The sequence below is a fragment of the Artemia sp. Qi Xiang Cuo genome, unplaced genomic scaffold (genome assembly GCF_049724085.1).
Source record: "Artemia sp. Qi Xiang Cuo unplaced genomic scaffold, ASM4972408v1 HiC_scaffold_3083, whole genome shotgun sequence".
Lineage (NCBI taxonomy): Eukaryota > Metazoa > Arthropoda > Branchiopoda > Anostraca > Artemiidae > Artemia > Artemia sp. Qi Xiang Cuo.
In genome coordinates this window covers 89,329-112,150 of record NW_028300478.1, presented here as the reverse complement: position 1 = coordinate 112,150, position 22,822 = coordinate 89,329, and the positions used below count along the sequence as shown (strand labels likewise).

The 22,822-nt window shown below is 34.3% G+C and overlaps 1 protein-coding gene across 1 annotated transcript in view; it reads left to right on the top strand.

The window, feature by feature from the left end:
* Nucleotides 1-13,884, top strand: part of fd102C (forkhead domain 102C) — a 73,931-nt gene extending 60,047 nt beyond the window's left edge. Inside the window, exons 3-4 of the mRNA XM_089107662.1 lie at nucleotides 12,696-13,048; nucleotides 13,081-13,884. Coding sequence (XP_088963788.1) covers nucleotides 12,696-13,048; nucleotides 13,081-13,778 — 1,051 coding nt within the window. The 3' untranslated portion in view covers nucleotides 13,779-13,884. The remainder of the gene's footprint in view (nucleotides 1-12,695; nucleotides 13,049-13,080) is intronic.
* The last annotated feature ends 8,938 nt before the right edge of the window (nucleotides 13,885-22,822 follow it).

Here is a 22,822-nt window from a genome sequence, read left to right as displayed (position 1 = left end):
CTTTCTAAGCTTTTATATGTGTACACACCAATACGAAATATTGTGGTTCGATTACTACTTTGTAAAATACCAGGAAGCAGAAAAACAATCCCATGTAAGTATGTTTCCCTTAAATCAGAGAGTACCAGGCACTTCCGGAGAAAATGGTCCAAATCTTCGTCCTCATCTTTACAAAGAGGACACACAAACCGCCCTTCAGGATCAACTATCTTTTTTGTCTAACACTTTTTGCCTGCTCTGGATTGGAAGGCAATTCGTTCTAAGCTGAATCCATCGACATAAATTCATAGCCGGAAAATTAAATTTAAAATAAATTTACTCTCCAAAACTAGGTTTAGTCTGATAATAATAATTCAATGTTATAGAATTTAAAACCAACCCTTGCCGATATGAATATCTTAACCCTCAAAGATAAATAGTACTTGGCTTTCTAAATCTGTTGGTAGATCACGGGAACCAAGAGCATCATTCCATAAGTAAGGCATTCCTCTTTCTAGTAATGACTTAGTTATATGTATATAGATGTATCTTTTCTAAGGATGTGAGGTCAGAGGTTAATTCATAATCATTAGAATATTCATTCAATTCTACAGAACCAACTCTCATATAAGTTTGAAAACTTGGGCGTAAAACTTTATGGGGGGCTTAGGTATTCCCCTCCCCATAAGAGAACGCATTGGCCAACATTGTAATAGATGGTGCTTAACTATGCGATATCAATATATCTTTCACTCTCCTACTCAGCTCCCAGCTTTCACAACTTGCTAAGATAGAATGCTTGTTGTGTCTACTGAGAGTTTTTATCCATATCGATTTTTGATTCCATTTGTCCATAATTTATTTTCCTTTTGCAATTCTTTTTTTTCTTTTTTTCTCACCTCCTTAATCAAACAGTTCATGGTAACGAACTGTAGTAAGGAGCGACCCGGCTCAATAGTAACCGAAACTCTAAAAAACGGAATTTGGATACCAATAGATACATAAAAAGATTCAGATTTTAATCCTGATTTTAAATATATAAGTTTCATCAAGTTTAGTCCAACCCATCAAAAGTTACGCGCCTGAGAAAATTTGCCTGATTTTTGAAAAAAAGGGGGAAACCCCCTAAAAACTATATAACCTTAATGAAAATCACACCATCAGATTCAGCGTATCAGAGAACCCTATTGTAGAGGTTTCAAGCTCCTATTTGCAAAAATGTGGAATGTTATATTTTTTGCCAGAAGAAAGATCACGGATGCGTGTTTATTTGTTTTTTGTTTGTTTGTTTTTTTCTCCAGGGGTGATCGTATCAACCAAGTGGTCCTAGAATATCGTGGGAGGGCTCATTCAAACGGAAATTAAAAGTTCTAGTGTTCTTTTTAAGTGACCAAAAAATGGAGGGCAACTAGGCCCTCTCCGACGCTCATTTTTCCCCAAAGTCACCCGATCAAAATTTTGAGATAGCCATTTTGTTCAGCATGGTCGAAAAATATAATAACTATGTCTTTGAGGATGACTTAATCCCCTAAAGTCCCCGGGGGAAGGGCTGAAAATTATGAACTTTACCCAATGTTTACATATAGTAGGCCTATTGCGACGAAGACCACACTGCCTTTCCATCACAAACAACAAAAGTACTAATAAAAAAAGGGAAATATTTTTGTAATAAAGTGTATATAATTTTAATGTATATTTCGTCCATATTTCCATGGGCCTTCCTCAGAAATAAAAAAATATATAAAACAAAAAAGACTCACAACAACATGCGACCAATAAAACCAAAAAAGTGGAAATTCTTTCAAAACAATCCTAGCATCATTACTTCAGCGAAGTTCAACCAGGACTGATAAAAAGTAAGGTAAAACAAGACGATTCAATGAAATGAAAGAAAATAAATTAAAAACATGTTCTTATTGCTAATCCAGCCTTTTTGGCAGCTAACCTCAAAGGTCTTTTTGTAACTGGTTCTGTGTTAATGTCTATCGGTTTTTTAAAATATTTTGTAAGATCATTTTTAATTAAATTTGTGTATAGAGCATTTAGTGTATATTCCCCCAAGTCCCTATTTAAGGAAATATTATTATTAATCTTAAGTCTGATTAAGATTAATCATTACATAATGGTCTACCAATTTTATGGTCTACCAAAATTACATAAGCAAGGCTTTCCTTTAAGGCCCATAGTAGCTTGTACGAAAGCCCCCACATCCAATATTGGGAAATGGTTATGTACAGCCTTTAAACCTTTGCTTTACTCTCAAAAATCATATATATGTAATTCGGTAGATTTGGTTGAAAAACTCAAAAACGTAAATATCTCAGAAAATACAATTATATGTAGCTTTGACATTGTTTCAATGTATACAAATATTGATGTCACATCATCTGAACAGTTATTAGAAAATAAAATCAAAGAAAATTATCACTTAATATAAGCTTCAGCAGCATGAATAGATTGTGATGTCTTAATGAACTTGGTTAAACTCTGTAACAAATACTCAATGTATTTCCAATTCCGCATTTCTTTTTACCAGCAAATTAATGGTTTAGCGATGGGCGCCCCCCTCTCAGGGTTACTGGCGAATATTTAGGTTGAACATATTGAAAATTGGGCATTAGGTTCGTATTTTTTTAAATATATTTTTTGGGGACGCTACATGGATGAGGCAATTTCACCCTTTAACTATGGGGAAATTGTGCTTAAGGGTTTCTTAGATCACCTTAATACATATGATAGAAATTTACAGTTTACCTTAGAAATTGAAATCGAAAATAAAATCCCATTCCCGGATGTGTTAGTTATTCGTATCTTTGATAAACTCAATTTTACTATTTATAGAAAACCAACACAAAATAATAGATATTTGCATTTTACATCAAACAACCCCCCTCAAGTTAAAAGAGCAGTCGTAATATCCCTCGTCGACCGCGCCCTAAATATTTGTTCTGAGTCCCACATCACAGCAGAATTAAACTTTATCAAGGACATACTTTTTGGAAATGGGTATCCTATGATATTTATTAATAATGTAATTAACTGTCGACTGAAAAGACATTCCCGTAAAATTAATGATAGCTTACCAAGTGAGATGTCTGACAAGCCCTTAAATATAATTTACCTCCCCTATATCCCAAAAATCACTACAAATCTTAAAAAAGTTTGCACAAAAAATAATCTGCATGTAGTATTCACAAATAATTTTAGAATCATTAATTTTCTAAATTCTGGTAAAGATAAAACCCCAGTTACTCGCCAAAGAGGGGTCTATCAAATACCATGCGATTGTGGCAAATATTATGTAGGTAGAACACACCAGAATTTAGAAAAGCGCATACAACAGCATAAAGATGATATTGTCAAAGCTCTAAATTCTAATATTTCCACTGTTTCATCTGATTCTGCATTAGGCAGCCATATTTTTGAAAATCCTAACCACAATATACTTTTTGATGAATCTGCCCTTATTAGCAATGACCTAGGCATAAAGCAGGTAGTACGAGAATCAATTGAAATCAGACTTAAGATTAATAATAATATTTCCTTAAATAGGGACTTGGGGGAATATACACTAAATGCTCTATACACAAATTTAATTAAAAACGATCTTACAAAATATTTTAAAAGACCAATAGACATTAACACAGAACCAGTTACAAAAAGACCTTTGAGGTTAGCTGCCAAAAAGGCTGGATTAGCAATAAGAACATGTTTTTAATTTATTTTCTTTCATTTCATTGAATCGTTTTGTTTTACCTTACTTTTTATCAGTCCTGGTTGAACTTCGCTGAAGTAATGATGCTAGGATTGTTTTGAAAGAATTTCCACTTTTTTGGTTTTATTGGTCGCATGTTGTTGTGAGTCTTTTTTCTTTTATATATTTTTGTCTTGCTGAGGACGGCCCTTGGACATAGGGCCGAAATATACATTCAAATTATCTCCACTGTCTTACAAAAAGATTTCCCTTTTGTTCTTCGTACTTTTGTTGTTTAGTAGGCCTATTGGTTATTGGGAAGTATACAGACGTTTTCAAGGAGGATTTTTTCTGGTTGGGGGGGGAGGGTTTGGGTTGGGGGTTATGTCGGAGGATCTTTACATGGAAGAAGCTTTCATGGGGGAAGGGACATTTCTATAAAGGGGTGCCGGATTCCCCAGCATTATTTAAAAAACGATCAGAAATTAAATTAAAAAAAACAAGTTTTTCAACTGAAAGTAAGGAGCAACATCAAAACTTAAAACGAACAGAAATTATTACGTATATGATTGAGTCCCCACCCTAGTCAATACCTCGCTCTTTAAGCCAAAGATTTTTTAGTACTTTCATAAGAGATATTTATTCTAATTAACGGCTTTTGTGATTAAGGGTCATTTTTAAAGAATTGGAACAAAATTTGAACTTTAGCGTAAAGAGCGAGGTATTGACTAGGGGGCAAACCCCCTAATATACGTATTAAAAATATATGAATATAGAAGTTCGTTACGTATGTTAATTCGTAAGTTACGTATATTTATTACTAATAAAAACGTTCGTAAATATAATTAAGCAACTTTCGAGAAAGCCATTTAACCAAATAAAAGTAAAATGAATATGCAATTTTTTTTTTAATTATTCATGTACGGTGAACCAAAATAAAACCTGCATTAATTCAAAAACGTTCAAAAATTAAATAAAAAAACAATTTTTTTTACTGAAACTACGTAAGGAGCGACATTAAAACTTAAAACTAACAGAAATTATTCCGTACATGAAAGGGGCTTTCCCCTCCTCAACACCTCGCTCTTTACGCTAAAGTTTTTATTGTTTTAAAAAATAGAGTTGTGAAAAAGAGTGGAATTTCAGCGTAAAGAGCGAGGCGTTGAGGAGGGGAAATACCATTTAATATAATGAATAATTTATGTTCGTTTTAAGTTTTAATGTCGCTCCTTACTTTCAGTTAAAAAAAACTTGTTTTTTTATTTAATATGATTAGGAATAGCCTCCTCACACCCTTGCTACCTTCATCCTCTATCAAATAGTGACCGCTTTGTTTCAGCTGTTACGTGCGTAGGATAGTAATCTATCTTTCGCCATCCTACCCAGCTCCCAGCTTTCACAACTTGCTAAGATAGGGCAAGAAGAGCCCTTTCGGACACCATCAGGCCAAAATACATGTTTTACGGGCAAAATGCTAGAACACGGCACTTTGTCTGTGGTATGACCTGTTTTGCCACTTAAAAACAATACTATATTTTTAAATGTTCATTCGATTGAACACTCTTTCAATAATCTACGACTGCTGGTTTGATGTGATTACCCCTGGTGGGAAAAAACAGTAACACGTGTGCGTGACCTTCCTTCCCTGGAAAAAAAAAATATTTTACGCTTTGTAGATAGTGGCCTTAGAATTTTCATGCAGGTTGAATTCTCAATATATAATTTTAATGAATATGACACCCCTTTTTAGAAGTTTTAGAAGTTCGAAGCCCACACCTAAATTATGCAAATTTTCCTTTGCTAATAGCTTCTGACGAGTAAAGTTAAAATTAGCAATTTTTACTTATTTAGAGGCAGCATAAATATTATACTTTAATGTTACATATATTGTAAATTTCTAACCACAGCTCTGATTTTTAGAGTTTCCAATTTTTATTGACACGTAAGACGTTTTTTACTTATAGTTTATAATTACGAAGTGTGGAGAGTAGGGGGGGGGGTCTGAAATATCAAAATGATTTCAAGGATTTTCATTTCCGCAGTTTTCAAGGTGGGTAGGGTTCTTTCATATGCTATTTTGATGGTATAAATTTTAATCGATAGCACATCCCCGTTATCCTCCTTTTTAAAGAATCAGGGGGGAGGGTGTTTTTCCTATTTTTTGAAATCCAGACAAATCTTCTCAGGCTGGTAACTTTTGGTGGATAGAATTAAACTTGATGAATTTCAAATATTTTGGACCACTATAAAAGTCAGCTTGTGTTTTGCGTAGGCTATATACCCTTATCAAATTACTTTTTTACCCTGTCGCTTAAGTATCCTTCCTACTTATAGTTTATTATTAAAAAATATTTAATATGCAGTGTATATAATTTTAACGAGCATTATAAAGCGTTTATAAAATAATATTCACAATCGTACAGGGTTGTACAGTTGTGCCCCACCTATTAATGGGGAGATCCTTTTATGGAGGGTTGAGAGTGGGTAAGCTCAAGTGTGCTTTTTATGCCAACTTTAAAAACTTTCCCTAAGAGTTCCTTAAAATCAATAATGAGGGGAAATTCTTCCCTTAACTTCGCCTCATTTGTAGGGATATATTAGGAATAACTGATCAATTTGGGTGTTGAGGAGTCACAGCTGTGTTTGGGTATTTGGCCATTGGATAATTTGGACAAAATGACAATTTTAACTGTTTGCCCCCCGACCACTTTAAGTAGTGGGAGGATGTCGTAAGGAAACAATCAAGGAAAATAAGAACTTTTTGGGAGGGTGTAAAGAGGGAAGTTTTGATTACATTGAGATGGGAGAGGAGCGTGTGTAGCTATGTCGGCTTCAGGCTGCTTGTGGATGCAGCGAATTGATAGTAATAGTAGTAAGTACACGAATATATGTTAAACTTTCACTGATGTGCGCAAAGTCAGTATTACGAAGCAATGAATTATAATGCCTTTATATTATTTCATGGCTCCGTCGGTGAAGTTCTAACAAAAAATAATTATTTTAAAAAGTAATAATGCGCTGTTACTTTAACCATTGCACAATTGCTTCACGCTACATCGTAGAACTTTTCATACTAGCATAACTTAAAAAGTTTTGCGTTACGTTATGTAAGTCTCACTGGGTAAATTTCGTCCCCAACATTGGGAGTCCCAAACAAAGGCGGATCTAAAGCAATATCTTAAGGGGGGCGCTGTGACAAGAACAAAAATTGACCAAATTGACAAGTTTATTTGGAAAAATGAAAAACAGAAAAAAGCGGGGGAATGAGGGCGCCTGAAAAAATCTTGGAGGACCCCCCCCTCCCCCTAGACCCCCTGGATTCGCCAGTGGTCCCAAATAGACTCTAGTTGTAATTTGACGTTACATGAGCTTATGTTACGTTGTAAAGGACATAGGGAGAAACATAAAGAAAAATAAAGTAGCAACAAAATGAGGTTTCTGAATAAGGAATTAAAAATTTCAAAAATGAATTAGCAAACTTTTCCTTTAAACTTTTAATTAAGAAACTTTTACGCTTGATCAGAACTTAAATCCCCATCTCGTAATCTCCCAACACTTGGATCTCCATCTAGAATAGTTTGTTGATAATGATTGTGGTTAAGAGATCGGGGGGTACCCCCTGCTTCACTTCTTTCAACAACCTCTTTCCACCCACTCAATTGACATCCCTGGGACAGGGGCGGATCCAGGATTTTTTTTAGGGGGGGGGGGGCGCAAAATAGGTTGATCAGATAAACTTGCGTTATTAGGAGCAAGTTTAATTAACGCAAACTTACGTTAATTAAGTAGGTTACACCACTTTAGACGACGTTAGGGGGCGCGTATCCCCCTCGTCCTTCCCTGGATCCGCCACTGTCCTGGGAACAACCGAAAACCATAATAATACCAATGTTCTTAAAGTTCCTTTACATATGATCTATGTTGAAACTTTCTTTATATATAAACCCACAGTGAATCAAAAATGTGAAGATACATTAGATTCATGTTTAATAGTCCCACAGCTTTGCAGGGGGTAACCTTTTTATATCCACATAAAACTTCATTATTTAATTACGCTGGTTTTTTGTTGTTTTTTTTTTCTTAAGATTTGAACGAGTGGAATTATTCTCAGGTTTGAATTGAAGATAATATAAATGAAAATGTCCACAGCCAAATCGGCAAATAATATAAAATGTTTGGATTTATAGTTATACAAAAATATTAAAAAGTAACTTTACAAGACCACGAGTGATAAATTGCTATATAAATTTAACGTTATACAGTCTTATTTTGTAAAAATAAAAAAAAAATTTCGCACACAATTTTTTTCCAGAGCAACGTTAAGATTTTGAGTGAAAAGGTATACCCAAAATACGAGGGAGGTTATCACCCCCTGCAATCCCGTCTTCACACTAAAGCTAAAGTTACTTTTGCTGAAAACACTATACATTGTCGGACATTTAGTTTGTGCAACAATTTTTGTTCTTGATTAAAAACCTACAAGAATGAATATACTCAAAGAGGTTTATATGGTGCAAAAGGGGATGAAAGTGGCCACAATTTTGTGTTTGATTACCATGTCACTATATCTGTTAAATTCTAACATGTTTTCAGTAAAGCAGAGAGTATTAAACTTTATCACAAGGAGCGTGAGACAACCCGCTCTAACTTAAATTATTTTTTCTATCGACCTTAATTTTAGTGTCACTCTTTATTTTCAAGTGAGAAAACCTTCTAACATTTACGACTTTTTTTTTTGTTTTATAAAATATGTAAAAACGTGCCTAGAAATAAAATGTTCAACCACGTGCGTATTTTCTCTTAGAAAAAAGGTACGTACAGAAATGTTTTTTGGCACTTTTAATCTAATTGTCATCTCCATTTTTTTGTTTGAAGAGATTATGGCTGTTTGTGACAAATATGCGGAAAACGGCAAATTATTGAGAGATGAGTTTTTTGGTTTCTCCAAAATGGGCACTATTTTTCAAAATTTTTATTTGAACAAAACCTGTTTCAATTTCATGTAACGTGGGTAATAGAAAGCTTTTATTTTTATACAGACCTAAAACCTCTCTTTTTGGTTATTATTTAGATATACTGCAGTCGATTATTGACTTTGTCAAAATCGTGTTCTATTTTTAAGGAGGAGGGGTGTTTTACCCTTTTTTACCTCTAAAATTACTCAAAGCTTCACACGCAAACTTCTGAAATATAACTTTAAAATTCAATAATAATACAAAAGCTTATTCTTTTTCAAACTTTCATTTTTTTTATAGTTTTAGTTACTTTACAAATACTTATTCTGTACCTATCATTCAGTGCCATTAATAGTTTGACTAGTTTATTTAACAATCACAAGCATAATATTTATCTATTATTAATTAAATTTTTTTTTTCAAGTTTAAGAAAATTGTAGGAGACTAAAGGCTGCGATACAGAAACGAAACAAGCTAACCTACTCTAAGACGTGAAACTTGTAGGTTTTTAGAAATATTGAATGGGGCGATTTCTTTATATTTTTTGTTGTCTATGAACTAAGGAACTAATGAGCCTTATACTTTTTTAATGCCATAATAAAAATATAGGTAGATAACCAGGGGCCTTAACAACCCTCCCATTGCTTTTGTTTGACATGGCATACAAGCTTCACAGTTTGTCTGGAATTCCGACGGACTTGGTTTCTACCCCCTTTCCAAAATGAAGCTCAGAGCAAAGAAGCACGTTTATAATTATTCGTTTAATTCTTTTGCCTGAAATTATTTGAAGATACGCCTGAGTGATCTCAAGAGCGGATTCCTGAAAATGTCCATCAATTGAATAAGATGTCTGGGTAATTTTTTTTAGATATAAATATTAAACTTCCCTTTAATGACAATATTTATACTGGTCTAAAAATGTTGAGGGACATATGCGTCCACGCATGATAGTAAAGCTCTTGGACCAGAGAGCTTTAAACCAACTGACAGTTATTATTATAATTATTATTGTTGTTATATTATTATTAATATTATTATTATTATTGTTGGCGTGCTCGCTAGACTGAGTAGAGGCTCTGGTCACAAAAGCCAGTGTCCTCCACCCCCAAAATAAAATCGTAATACTAGAATACCACCAATAGCCCAGTGGCCTATTGACACCACCTTGGGTGTGGTATTTTGAGACAGGGATCATGCCTATCTATTTTTCCCGTTTGTAGAAGAGCTTGCTTTAGTAATGTCAAGGTATCCGCTATTGTTTACCCTGCTGCTAAGAACCTTACCCGTCAGCTTTAGACTGGCATGGGCAGGCTACATTCCTTCCTCAAAATACAAGGGTAGAGATTTACCGACCACTCTCCAGCCATACGCAAGCGGCATTTGATCCTAAGAACCAATACTGGAAAGTTAATTTCTTTCTCCTTTGTGGACCTTTTCTTGCACCACGGTTAGTGCTTCATATGCTCAGGGGTAAAAACGCCCCCTCCGGATATCAATTTATAGGTCATTTTGAAATTCATTCCATCCAATCTCCGCAGCATATCCTACAAAATTCCTTGCTTTATGATCAGACACAGGGTAGGACGTCCAGCGGCTGGATGGTGACTGAAATTACCAGTATAGGCTCCTATTTGTTCATATTACTCTCAGGGGTACTAGAAGAAGGTTGTCCGTATTACCACCTGGATAATAAATATTAAAATTCCCTTTAGACTTTGAAATAAAGTTCCAAAACAAAACTTTATTGATAATATATACTCCTGAACGATTATATAGTTGTGGATACACTGCCACACGGCAGTAAACCCTTTGAAACTGGGAGATTCATAATTCTGAACAGTTTGGCCAGTGTTTTTACTTTTTGCGGCATAAAATTGTGTAAACCGGTATATTGTTGTGGTGTAACCTCCTTTTGTTTCAAAGAAAGGCACTAGAGATTAATCCTTTATTCAATTAATTCGTTTTCTGATATTCTACCATCAACGATATATGATCACCTCTGGTGAGATCGCCATCCGTTTCAGGGGTGTTTTTATCAATATTATACATGATTGCTTATGCAAGTAACGTTTGACGAATAACTTTGAGTTTATTGTATTTTTACTTAGGATTAAAGGCAGATTCCTTTTTCGTGTACACTGTTATGAAACTCGGTTTTTTGGGGGTTTTGGTTTCTATTGAAAGTTCTCATTCCTTGCATCTTCATTACCATGGATGGTTTGAAAGTTCACGTCTGTATTTCCACATAGGCATTTTCAAAGACTGCATTCAAAAAACTGATTAAGGAAATAAAAGTCAATAAAGTAACCGCACAGGTATACCAAAGACAACCTTCAATAAAAGAGGTTTCAATAAGAGGTTTAATAAAAGAGGAGGGAGAAGAAAAAATCTCATTCAACACGATGTTTCACCGTGTATGGCTAAAGCGGGGCTCCCACGGCGCCAATAAAGATAACAAACTTTTTCATGAAAGTGCAAACCGTAAAGTTTGTCCCACTCACACAAGGATTTCACCTTTTTAACTTTACAGCAATTTTACATAGAAAGTAACTGAAATAGTCAGACATGGAGCTGAGAAAACCATCTTTTTAAGCATTTTCCCCTTTTAATAATAAAAAAAAACATTTTTTTGTTTCTTTTATCAAGCAAAATATTTAAAAAGTATACGCTATTATACTTGTAGACACTAATTTGCATGTTATTTACTAGAAATTTTCCACGCGTCTGATGCTATTGGTTGATTTTGTGGACTTTCTTGAAAAAGTTAAATAAAGTTCAACTTTTTTCCGACAGCAATAAAGTCGACCAAGTCATGCGAGGAAAACGGTTTATTAACTTTATTGACGCCGTGGGAGCCCCGCATAAGGCAGCGAGGTTGGAACGGGAACACAAGCTTGAAAATAGGCATCAAAGAAATAACCCTCAAATTAAGCACATTCAATTCTAAAAGTGGTAGGTTCAATAGTGTCACTAAAGAAACCAACTATATTTGTTCTGGTAACTCTTTAAATCAAAATCATGAGTAACGAACAAAAATGTATTTAGAATGCTATGCTATATTTACCACTGCAGCTATTGTCGACTCGGCAGCTACTTTACTGCCTAGATTAAAGTTTGGTCGAGGAGCTCTGTTTAAACCATTCTTTTCTTCCCTTGTCGCTATAACATAAATAAGTATGTTCTACGGATATTTTGAATGGATTATGAATCCATTCAACTTTTATGAATACCCACTTTTGGAAAAAAAAAAAATCTGATATCACCAAAGACCCTAATTTGAATTTGGCCTCCCATACTGTGTAATCGGTAGATTCAAAGGAATAATTTTGGGGGTAAAATTTTACTGATAAAACTAGTTGGATAAGAATATTGCAAAAGAAGGATTTTGGGGTAACTCTAAGGCTGTGGAACTTCCTGAGACTAGGACTGAACCATGGGCTCTTTTTTCCACATTAAAACGATTGTATTTGCGTATTTGGTGTTAAGTTCTGTCTACTCTGTCTGCTTCTTAGCTTTTGTACAAATTATTATTACGATTATTAGTTTGGTTATCTTTTATAGACTGCGTGCTTTAATCCTTCCAGATACGTGCTGCGGCTGTTCCACCAGTCTTTACAAGTTCTTTAAACCATGTACACCTTGTTCCAAGGCCTTATTCCGGGGGGGGGGTAGGGTGGTAACCAGGTTTAATTCCACCCGCGAAAAAAAATACTTTTCGTTAAAAATAAAGAAATATATATAAACGAATTTTTGATGCGTTTTGTAAAGTTTTTTGTGAGCCCACTGGAAAAACTTCCCCCCAACAAAAATCCCGGACATACCCATGCACTTGCCCTGTGTAAATCTAAGCTAATATCTGATAAACACAACACACGGTTAAGACTGGTCTTTGGCTTGCTTCCTCAAATATATACTTGTTCAACTCGAAATGCGCGAATAAATGTTCTTTATAGGGTTAGGGCACTTATTACCATTTCCGAAAACTTCATATCCCATTAAATAACCTGATTCCTAAAATTCATCGAGCCTTAAATTATATAAGCTATATAAATTTATTTCTGTTTCAGAATGGAAGATGCAAGTCCGAGCTCAGAATCAGTAAGTCCACCGACAATTCTGTACTCCCATCCTACTCCACCTAAGAAACCCGAGATTGGAATGTACCCCCTGCACAATGATGGTAATCCTTTAACTAAGTCGCAGTGTTCTCTCCCGCCTATGCATGGATTTATACCACCCCCTTCACAGCTAAATCCAAGTCAGCTTTTAGAAACATTTCGAATGAACTATTACCAGCTAGCAATGAATGAAAGGCTAAGAATGGCAGCTGTCGCCACGGCTGCACAATATCTACCGTCCTTACCATCACCGGTGCAGCCATGGGATGGGTTGTTTCGATTTGGAGATGCAATGGACCAAAGTCTTTCGGCAGGAATACCAATGAATTACCATAACCCTCTCTTATTCCAAATGAAACACCTCGACCCAAGATTATTAATTTCTTACGATTCCCCGGTGTTACAGAAGAACCAAAACCACAACATAGTTATATTGGACTTATTGCTTTTGCCATACTGAGTTCACCTGAAAAAAAATTAGTTCTAAGTGATATATACCAGTATATACTTGACAATTACGCATACTTCCGAGCAAGAGTTCCAGGCTGGCGAAATTCAATTCGGCATAACCTGTCTCTTAATGATTGTTCCATCAAAGCAGGTAGGTCTGCCAACGGAAAAGGTCATTACTGGGCAATACATCCGGCAAATATTGAAGACTTTAAAAGAGGAGACTTCCGCAGAAGAAAGGCCCAAAGAAAAGTGAGAAAACATATGGGACTTTGTGTTGACGGTGAAGACTCTCCTACACCGCCCTCCTCTCCTCTTTTAGGAGCATTCCCAGATGTTTCACAAGCAGCAGTAAATAAAAATGAAAGTAGCTATTTTTCTTGTGAACAGCCATCCTCATCAGGGACACAACACTTATCTCATTCGGCTGTGCAACCAAAGAGACTGTTTGATGTGGCAACACTGCTTGCACCTAGGGAAACATCTACGAGAACTAACTTTGTTGTTGAATGCTTAACTAGTGATACCAGTCCTCGAATTAGTGAAAGTCCAGACGACCTTTTGAATGCTAATCACCATTAAACACATTGGTTTTGCCTGTGTGATACGTGAATTAAGAAGTTTAGCTATTTGTTATGCGCTGTAAAACTTGTATCTTATTATCATTCCTTAAACGAAGTAAATAGATGTTTATTCGAGATTATTCGTTTCCTCTTCCTTTAATAGGTATTGAACATTGGCCAGTGCGATTTTGGTCTCTAAATAATTGGTCAAAATCTGCCAATTCCGTCACTCATTCGCATGATTAAGAGGTAAGAGGTCCTGAGAGTTAAAAATAGATGAATTTCATAACTAACCTAATTTTTCATTAATTTGAATTTACTGATTAAGCAAAATTACACACAATTTAATCTTTTTAAGGGTTATCATAAAAATAAAAACATAAGAGTCAGGTTTGCTTTTAATTAAATATATATTGACTCTTCAAAGATCATAAAGTTTTTTTTGGTACTGGTGCGTTATATGGACACTATTATATATTGTACAAGGAAACCAGTCACGAAAAATCCGTCAAACATGCTATTCTCAAGAGACCGCTATACATAAATGACTGAAAAAAGGTGGTTTCTCAATGAGTTGCAATATTGAAACGATTGTTTTTGGGGGTTTAATGGGGAAAATTGTCTAGGTTAGGTTACGTATTTAATATATGCTATGCTTTACCCCCCCCCCCCCTAATGTGCAAATATATATGCCAAATGTTAAAACCAAATGTTAAGAAGACATAGAAATGATTTGGTTTATGCAAAAAATAGACACATATACAGGAAGAATATATCCTCTATTATTCACATATATGGCCCCAATTCCAGCAGAATCCCTCACACTACAGAAATTTTACCAGAAACTCAAGGACTCTCCTTAGAACCGTTAATGTGGTTTGACATATCATCTTGTTTTTATAAAAAAGTACATTTAATTTCATTATGAAATAAAAAAGTAAATTTGAGTATTTTAGTTCAAATTTAACCTGTTTAGATTAAGGCTTCGAGTCAGGGTCGTATCCAGGATTTTTTCCTAGGGTGTTTTTTTCAATAAAGGATTTTGTCGAGGGGGGGGGGGAGGGTACAAATACTTTTTTGTTAAGCGCATCAAAAATGTGTTTTTTTGGGGAATATTTCAACGATTTATAAGAATTTGTTCTGGTCACTCAGCAAAAACTAGACTGGCTCCAAGACTAGAATTAAAAAGAAGAAAAGAAGCTCTTTCAACTCAAAGTAAGGAGCAGCAACATTTGAACTGAACGCGAACAGAAATTATTTTGCAGAGAAGGGGGGCTGTCCCCTCCTCAACCCCTCGGTCTTTACGCCAAAGTTTGACTTTTTGTCCCCTGTTCGTTAACAACGATTCTTGAAATGTAAGGGCCTTTGATTTGGAATAAGAAGGTTTATTAATGTACTTTGACTAAACGAGAGAGGGGCTGAGGAGGGGCTAAATTAATATAGGAGAAGTTATTATAATAATCAATAAAAATCTTACAGAAACCAAAATAAATTCTATAAATCTTTAGAAGGGGCCAAACCAATGACATTCTCCATTCGATACAGGAGGAGCGTTTCATATGACACGATACACAACTAAAGAACTAAAATTAGATCTTACCGGTGAAATAAGAGGAATGTAAGTATTTAGATAGCTACAGAGGTGAGCATTTTACTGATCTAAAAATTAAGTTAATCTAATTATAGGAAGATCAAGTAATGGCTTAGTTGCTGAACGTTTTGTCTCCTTGATAAAATATATGACGTCGTTGTGAATGTTAGAAAAAAGTTTAAGAAAAGAAGCAAAAGTAGACATAATATAATCAGACAATAAGAATACAACTGAATTAAACAATTAAGGACAATTCTTAAGATTAGCCCGGAAAAATATGGTTGTTTTCCTAGAATGGCAAGGTTTCTCCACACCTCCAGTTAAGTCTAATGAACATGGTACTTAGAAGACAAATTTTCATCAAGAAGGATGCCTGATAAACAGATATAGCCATTATTTAGTCTGTTAATATAGTGTTTGGGTAGATCGAGATGGAATTCAGGAGGTTGAGGATGAATCTGGGATGCACGCGAAAAAATTCAACAACAAAACCAATAGAAAGAAACATGTTAAGAGAGTTAGCATCAAACCAAAAATATCTTCTTTCTCAGAAAAAATCGTGTGCCAGAGAATCTCTTTTTCTGCGTTGTTGAGCAAAACACACTTTCTTTGATTATATATTATATTATGAGCATATAGAAACAGAGAACTGCTTATAAAAAAATTTGTGACTCGAAGGCTCGTCGTTCTTTTTACTTACTTCAAACTCCACACAGGAGAACCGATGAGCGAGAAGGCGTCATAAGATCGAACTGTCAGGAGCAAGAACCTCAGGGGAAGTACAAAATCCGTCAAAACATTGAAAAAAACCGTCAGAACCTCGAACCGTCATAACATATATATATATATATGTTTCTTTTAATGGTTCAGGTGGTGGGACAAAAACTTCTTTTTCTTCCAACGATTTATCAGTCATATTTTTGATTTTCAAAAGTATGGTAGGTATTTATGACCTAATCCATGTCAAAATCCAAAACCCAATCATCAGCGCTATCATTTTCAATTTGTTTGGTTCGTTACACTTCGGCTTGTCTTTCGTCATTATGATATATGCATCGCCAAACATTTTTTTTTTTTTAACAAAGGTATGGGGCACACGGCAGGCTTCTATATATAAATTCTCACTGTCGCTTGTATTCTAAACGCAGACAATTTTAGCCGTTTATTGGTGTCATGACGTCCAAATGGACCTTAAATTAGAAGTGGTGCCTTTGTGAAATTATATTTGTTTTTATTGGATCTTTAACTTTTGCCTCGGCTTGTCTTTTGTCAGTATTAACTAAAAAAAAACTTTCCGAAAAAGAAATTGAATATATGCAAATCACTTAAATTGAATATGCAAATCAAGCTTGAAACGAACAAGAATCACTACAAACAAGGATTTGGGTATCGCCTCCTTCTGTCACTGTAAAAGTCTAAAACCTACTACGTGTTTTTTTTATCTGAAGTTTGAACTATTTTTAACAAAATGTCTATCTCAAAATTTTTAACTAAGTATTTGGGGGGAAGGTGGGGGTCTAGCTCCCCTCCGATCACATTTGACTTATAAAAAGTGAACTAGAACTTTAAGTTTCCAGTCAAATGAGGCTTCTCTGAAGTTTATACGAGCATCCCTTCCATAAGAACTTCATATGCCCCCAGGGCATAACCTACAACGCCTTCCATAAGAACCATGTATACCCCAGGGTATAACTTACAACGCCTGCCCCCGGGCCTTGTGAGGCTGAGGCGACACCAGTGTTTTCTTTATCTGAACCTTGAACTATTTGTACATCTCAAAATTTTTATCTGATGCATTTGGAGGGAAAAGGGTGGAGGGGCTGGTTCCCCTCCGATCACTTTTGGCTTATAAAAAGGGAACTAGAACTTTCAATTTGCAATTAAAGGAGATCTCTTTGAATTTTATACAAGCATCCCTTCCATAAGAACTTTATATGACCCCAGGACATAACTTACAACGCCTGCCCTCGGACCCTGTGGGGCTGTGTCGACACTGGAGTTTTTGTTATCTGAACTTAAACTATTTTTAACAAAATGTGTCTCTCAAAATTTTCATCTGATGCATTTGGGGGAAAAGGGTTGAGGGCTAGCTGCACTCCGATCACTTATAACTTATAAAAAGTGAACTAGAACTTTCAATTTCCAATCAAATGAGCCGTCTTTGAAGTTTATACGAGCATCCCTTCCATAAGAACCTTATATCCCCTAGCAAATAACTTACAACGCCTGCCCCCGGGCCCTGGGGGGTTGTGTCGACATCAAAGTTTTGTTATCTGATCTTTGAAGTATTTTTAACAAAATGGCTATCTCAAAATTTTTATCTGATGCAATTGGGGAAAAGGGCGTGAGAGAGAGGGGCTAGTTGCCCTCCAATCTTTTTTTACTATGAACTTTTTTGATCAATTTATCCCTCTCTGAAGTTTTTACGAGAATCCCTTCTGTAAGAACCATATTCGCCCCCAGGGCATAACTTACAACGCCTGCCCTGGGACCCTGTGGGGCTGTGTCGACAAAGCAGTTTTTGTTATCTTAACTTTGAACTATTTTTAACAAAATGTCTATCTCAAAATTTTCATCTGATGCATTTGGGAAAAAACGGGGGAGAGGGGGCTAGCTGCACTCCGATCTCTTTTGACTTATACAAAATGAACGAGAACTTTCAATTTCCAATCAAATGAGCCCTCTTTGAAGTTTATACGAGCATCCCTTCCATAAGAACCTTATATCCCCCCAGGGCATTACTTACAACGCCTGCCCCCGGGCCCTGGGGGGTTTTATCGACATCAGAATTTTGTTATCTGATCGTTGAACTATTTTTAACAAAATGGCTACCTCAATATATATATATATATATATATATATATATATATATATATATATATATATATATATATATATATATATATATATATATATATATATATATATATATATATATATATATATATATATATATATATATATATATATATATATATATATATTTATATCGCGGCTACTGCGTGCACACCTCGTATGATGGAAAAATCAAATTGTTCAGGAGACAATAAAAACTAATTTGTTGGTACGATTTTTAAGATAAAAATACCAAAAAAAAATCCATATGAATCAGAAAAAATCCTTTATATGTAGATATTAATTTTAATTACCATAAGCAATTTGAAGTGGTGTAAACAGCTCATACGAGGTGAGTGCGGCTCCTATTTGCTTTATACGAGGTGTGATAACCGACTTTCTTCGAAAAGGCATAATATACGTGGTGCGCACAAGTTCAACGTGGTAAAGAGAAATTTCTTCAAGGTTTGTACAAGCTCTTAAGGGCTATAAATCTGTTTACGAGGTGTGTTAGGTATAATAACATTGTAGGCTATAGGCAATAGATTTAAAATCAGCTATTTTTATTTAAAACAAAATCATTCTGCTCTGCTAAGAAAACAATAATGGTTTACAATCATAATGCATCACTTAACTTTGATACTTTTGTAGAAAGCATGAGTGTCTTGTGGCAACACATCCAGCAACACCATGAGGTCGTTTACCTTACATACATCAAGGCTAGTAGAGATGCCTTAGGAGGTCCGATCGACCACCCCTGCTGCCACCTACAACTTTTTTTAACATCAAATATGGGCATAGAGTCCCTAGGGGAAATGGATTTCTGAGAAATTGATTGCGTCATCAAAGTGTGTCAATGACCTAAATTTCCAAAGGTGTTGATGTTGTTGTTGTTGTAAGTGCAGGCTCTCAGTGAATGTCAAGGTGTCCAAGAATTTGGAACACCTGTGCTGTCGACCTCAATTCCCCTTTCGTGAATCAATAATTCCCCTTAGAAACAACAAATTAATTCCCCTTTCTTGACGGATCAATCAACCAATGACATCATCTGTCAGACCTTAAAAATTTTCGCCTAGAAACGATTCTCCAGGAATAGATCCAAGTCATTAATGTCTTTGCCTAGGAAACAACTCTACTGGTTGAACTCAAAAATATATTAATAACCAAACGCCATGGAAAACAATTCTCAAAGAAACATCTTAGCGATGAATTTTTTTAGCGTGGGAATCAGGTTTCTAAGTAATTTGAAATATTTCAGCGCAGAGTTGCAAAAAAAAAAGGGAACACGCTGAAATTACGTTTAGGGATTATTTGGGCGAAACCGATTTAGACATTTTATGGAAGTATTTCGGCGAAACAGTTAAAGACATTTTAAAAGATGATTTAAAAGATGATTTTAGAAGAGGATTTGAGGGTGAAACTCTCTGGTAGTTATAATAAACAAGTTCCATTTGAACAGTGTTGTGAGGTCCCCTACCCCAACCCAAAAGGGTTCCCATACCCCACCCCAACCCCAAAGGCAGCCCACCGGCCTCCAAAGTTCTCCCGGCTCCCAAAGGGCCCCTGGTGCCCAAAGGCTCATGAGCCACCATTTTAATACTTTTTTAAGGCTTTATTATATCTTTTCAGAACAAATTATTATTTTAGGGAATTATTTCGGCGAAACAGTTAGAGACATTTTAAAAGATGATTTTTGAAGATATTTTAGAAGAGGATTTGAGGGTGAAACTTTGTGGTCGTTATAATACACAAGTTCCATTTTAACAGTGTCGGGAGGTCCTCTATCCCGAACCCCAAAGGGTTCCGATCCTCCTACCCCAACCCCAAAGGAAGCCCCTGGTCCTCAAAGGTCCCCCAAGCTCCCACAGGACCACCCTGTCCTCAAGCCCCCCCCGACCCTCAAAGGACCCCCGAAGCCCCAAAGGCCCCGGAACCCCCATTTTTTAATACTTTTTTATGGCTTTATTATATCTTTTCAGAACAAGTTATTTTCCTAATGTCCATCCTAAACCCATTTTACAAGTTGAAGTACCCATCCTTTTCACCCACAACTTTACTATACTGATTTTTGAATGCTCCAACACCAAGCAATACTTTTCAATGGCATTTCAGAACAAGTTCTTTTCTTAATGTCCCTCCTAAACCCATTTTACAAATTGAAGTACCCATCCTTTACACCCACAACTTTACTTTACAGCTTTTTGAATTCCCAAAACCAAGCAATACTTTTCAAAAGGCATTTCAGAACAAGTTCTTTTTTTAGTGACCGTCCTAAACCCATTTTACAAATTGAAGTACCCATCCTTTTCACCCACAAGTTAGTTATACGTATGACTTGGAAGTTTCACCTTATAGACCTAGCTTGAAATTTTGGTTTTGTTTAGTTCTAGTTAAAATTCTAGATGTTTTTTTTAGCTTATAATATTAGCTTGGAGTTTTTGTTAGAGTTCTAGGTTAGTTTAGTTTTAGTTAAGAATTTATATTTTTTATCTTAGAGTATTATCTTAAATTTTTAGTTTTGTGTAGTTATAGTTTAGTTTATTTTTAGTTTATATTTTATAGTTTTTAGCTTAGAGTATTAGATTAAAGTTTTAGTTTTGTTTAGTTTTAGTTAATATTTTAGATTTTTTTTTATCTTATAGTCATATCTTAAAGTTTTTGTTATAGTTATAGTTTAGTTAAGTTTTAGTTAAGAGTTTAGAGTTTTTAGCTTAGAGTCGTAGCTTAGAGTTTTATTCAGAGTTCTAGTTTAGTTTAGTTACAGTTCAGAATTTAGAGTTTTAGCTTAGAGTCATAGCTTATAATTTTACTTAAAGCTGTAGTTTGGTTAAGTTTTTAGTTAAGAGTTTAGAGTTTTTAGCTTAGAGTTTTAGCTTAGAGTCTTTGTTAGAGTTGAAGTTTAGTTTAATTTTAGTTAAGAATTAGTTGTTTTAAATTTGAGTTTCAGTTAGATTTCTAGTTTAGTTTAGTTTTAGTTAAGAGTTTAGAGTTTTTAGCTTAGAGTATTAGCTTAAAGTTTTAGGTTGTTTTATTTTTATTTAAAAGTTTAGAGTTTTTTTTAGCTTAGAGTCTTAGCTTAGAGTTTTTGTTAGAGTTCTAGTTTAGTTTAGTTTTAGTTAAGAGTTTAGAGTTTTTAGCTTAGAGTCTTAGCTTAAAGTTTTATTCAGAGTTCTAGTTTAGTTTAGTTACAGTTCAGAATTTAGAGTTTTAGCTTAGAGTCATAGCTTTTAATTTTACTTAAAGTTGTAGTTTGGTTAAGTTTTAGTTAAGAGTTTCGAGTTTTAGCTTAGAGTCTTATCTCAGAGTTTTTGTTAGAGTTCTAGTTTAGTTTAGTTTTATTTAATAGTTAAGAGTTATACATTATAGTCTTAGATTAGAGATTTAATTATAGTTGAAGTTTGGTTTAGTTACAGTTAAGAATTTAGAGTTTTAACTTAGAGTCATAGCTTAGAGTTTTGCTTAAAGTTGTAGTTTGGTTAAGTTTTAGTTAAGAGTTTAGAGTTTTAGCTTAGAGTCTCAGCTTAGAGTTCTAGTTTAGTTTAGTTTTAGTTATGAGTTTTATTTTTTTCCTTTGTGTTTCAGTTAGAGTTCTAGTTTAGTTTAGTTTTAGTTAAGAGTTTGGTGTTTTACCTTAGAGTCTTAGCTTAGAGTTCTAGTTTAGTTTAGTTTTACTTAAGAGTTTAGAGTTTTAGCTTATAGTCTAAGCTTAGAGTTTTTGTTATAGTTATAGTTTATTTTAAGTTTAGTTAAGAGTTTAGTGTTTTTATCTTAGAGTATTAGCTTAGAGTTTATGTTGTAGTTGTAGTATAGTTTATTTTTAGTTTAGAGTTTTAGATTAGATTCTTAGCTTCGAGTTTTTGTTAGAGTTGAAGTTTAGTTTAGTTTTAGTTAAGAGTTTAGAGTTTTTTTTTTTAGAGTTCTAGTTTAGTTTAATTTTAGTTAAGAGTTTTATTTTTTAACTTTGAGTTTAAGTTTAAGTTATAGTTATAGTTTATTTTAGTTTTAGTTAATAGTTTATATTTTAACATATAGTCTTAGCTTAGAGTTTTATTTATAGTTCTAGTTTAGTTTAGCTTTAGTTAAAGTTCAGAATTTAGAGTTTTAGCTTAGAGTCAGAGCTTAGATTTTTACTTAAAGCTATAGTTTTCTTAGGTATTATTTAAGAGTTTAGAGTGTTTTGCTTACATTTTTTTTATAAATTCTAGTTTAGTTTATTTTTATTTAATAGTTTATAGTTTTAGCGTATAGTCTTACCTTAGATTTTTTGTTATTTTTTAATTTTATTTTAATTTTAGTTAAGAATTTGATGTTTTAGATTTGAGTTTCAGTTATTGCTATAGTCTATTTTACTTTTATTTTATAGTTTAGAGTTTTTTAGCTTAAAGTTTTATTTAGAGTTCTAGTTTAGGTAAGGTTTAGTTAAGAGTTTAGAATTTTAGCTCATAGTCTTATCTTAGAAAATTTGTTAGAGTTATAGTTTATTTTAGTTTTGAGTTATTGTTTATTTTACATATAGTTAAGAGTTTGGAGTTTTAACTTAGAGACTTAGCATAGATTTTTAGTTTATTTTTAGTTAAGAGTTTAGTGTTTTTTAGATTAGAGTTTTATCTTAGAGTTTTTGTTAGAGTTATTGTTTA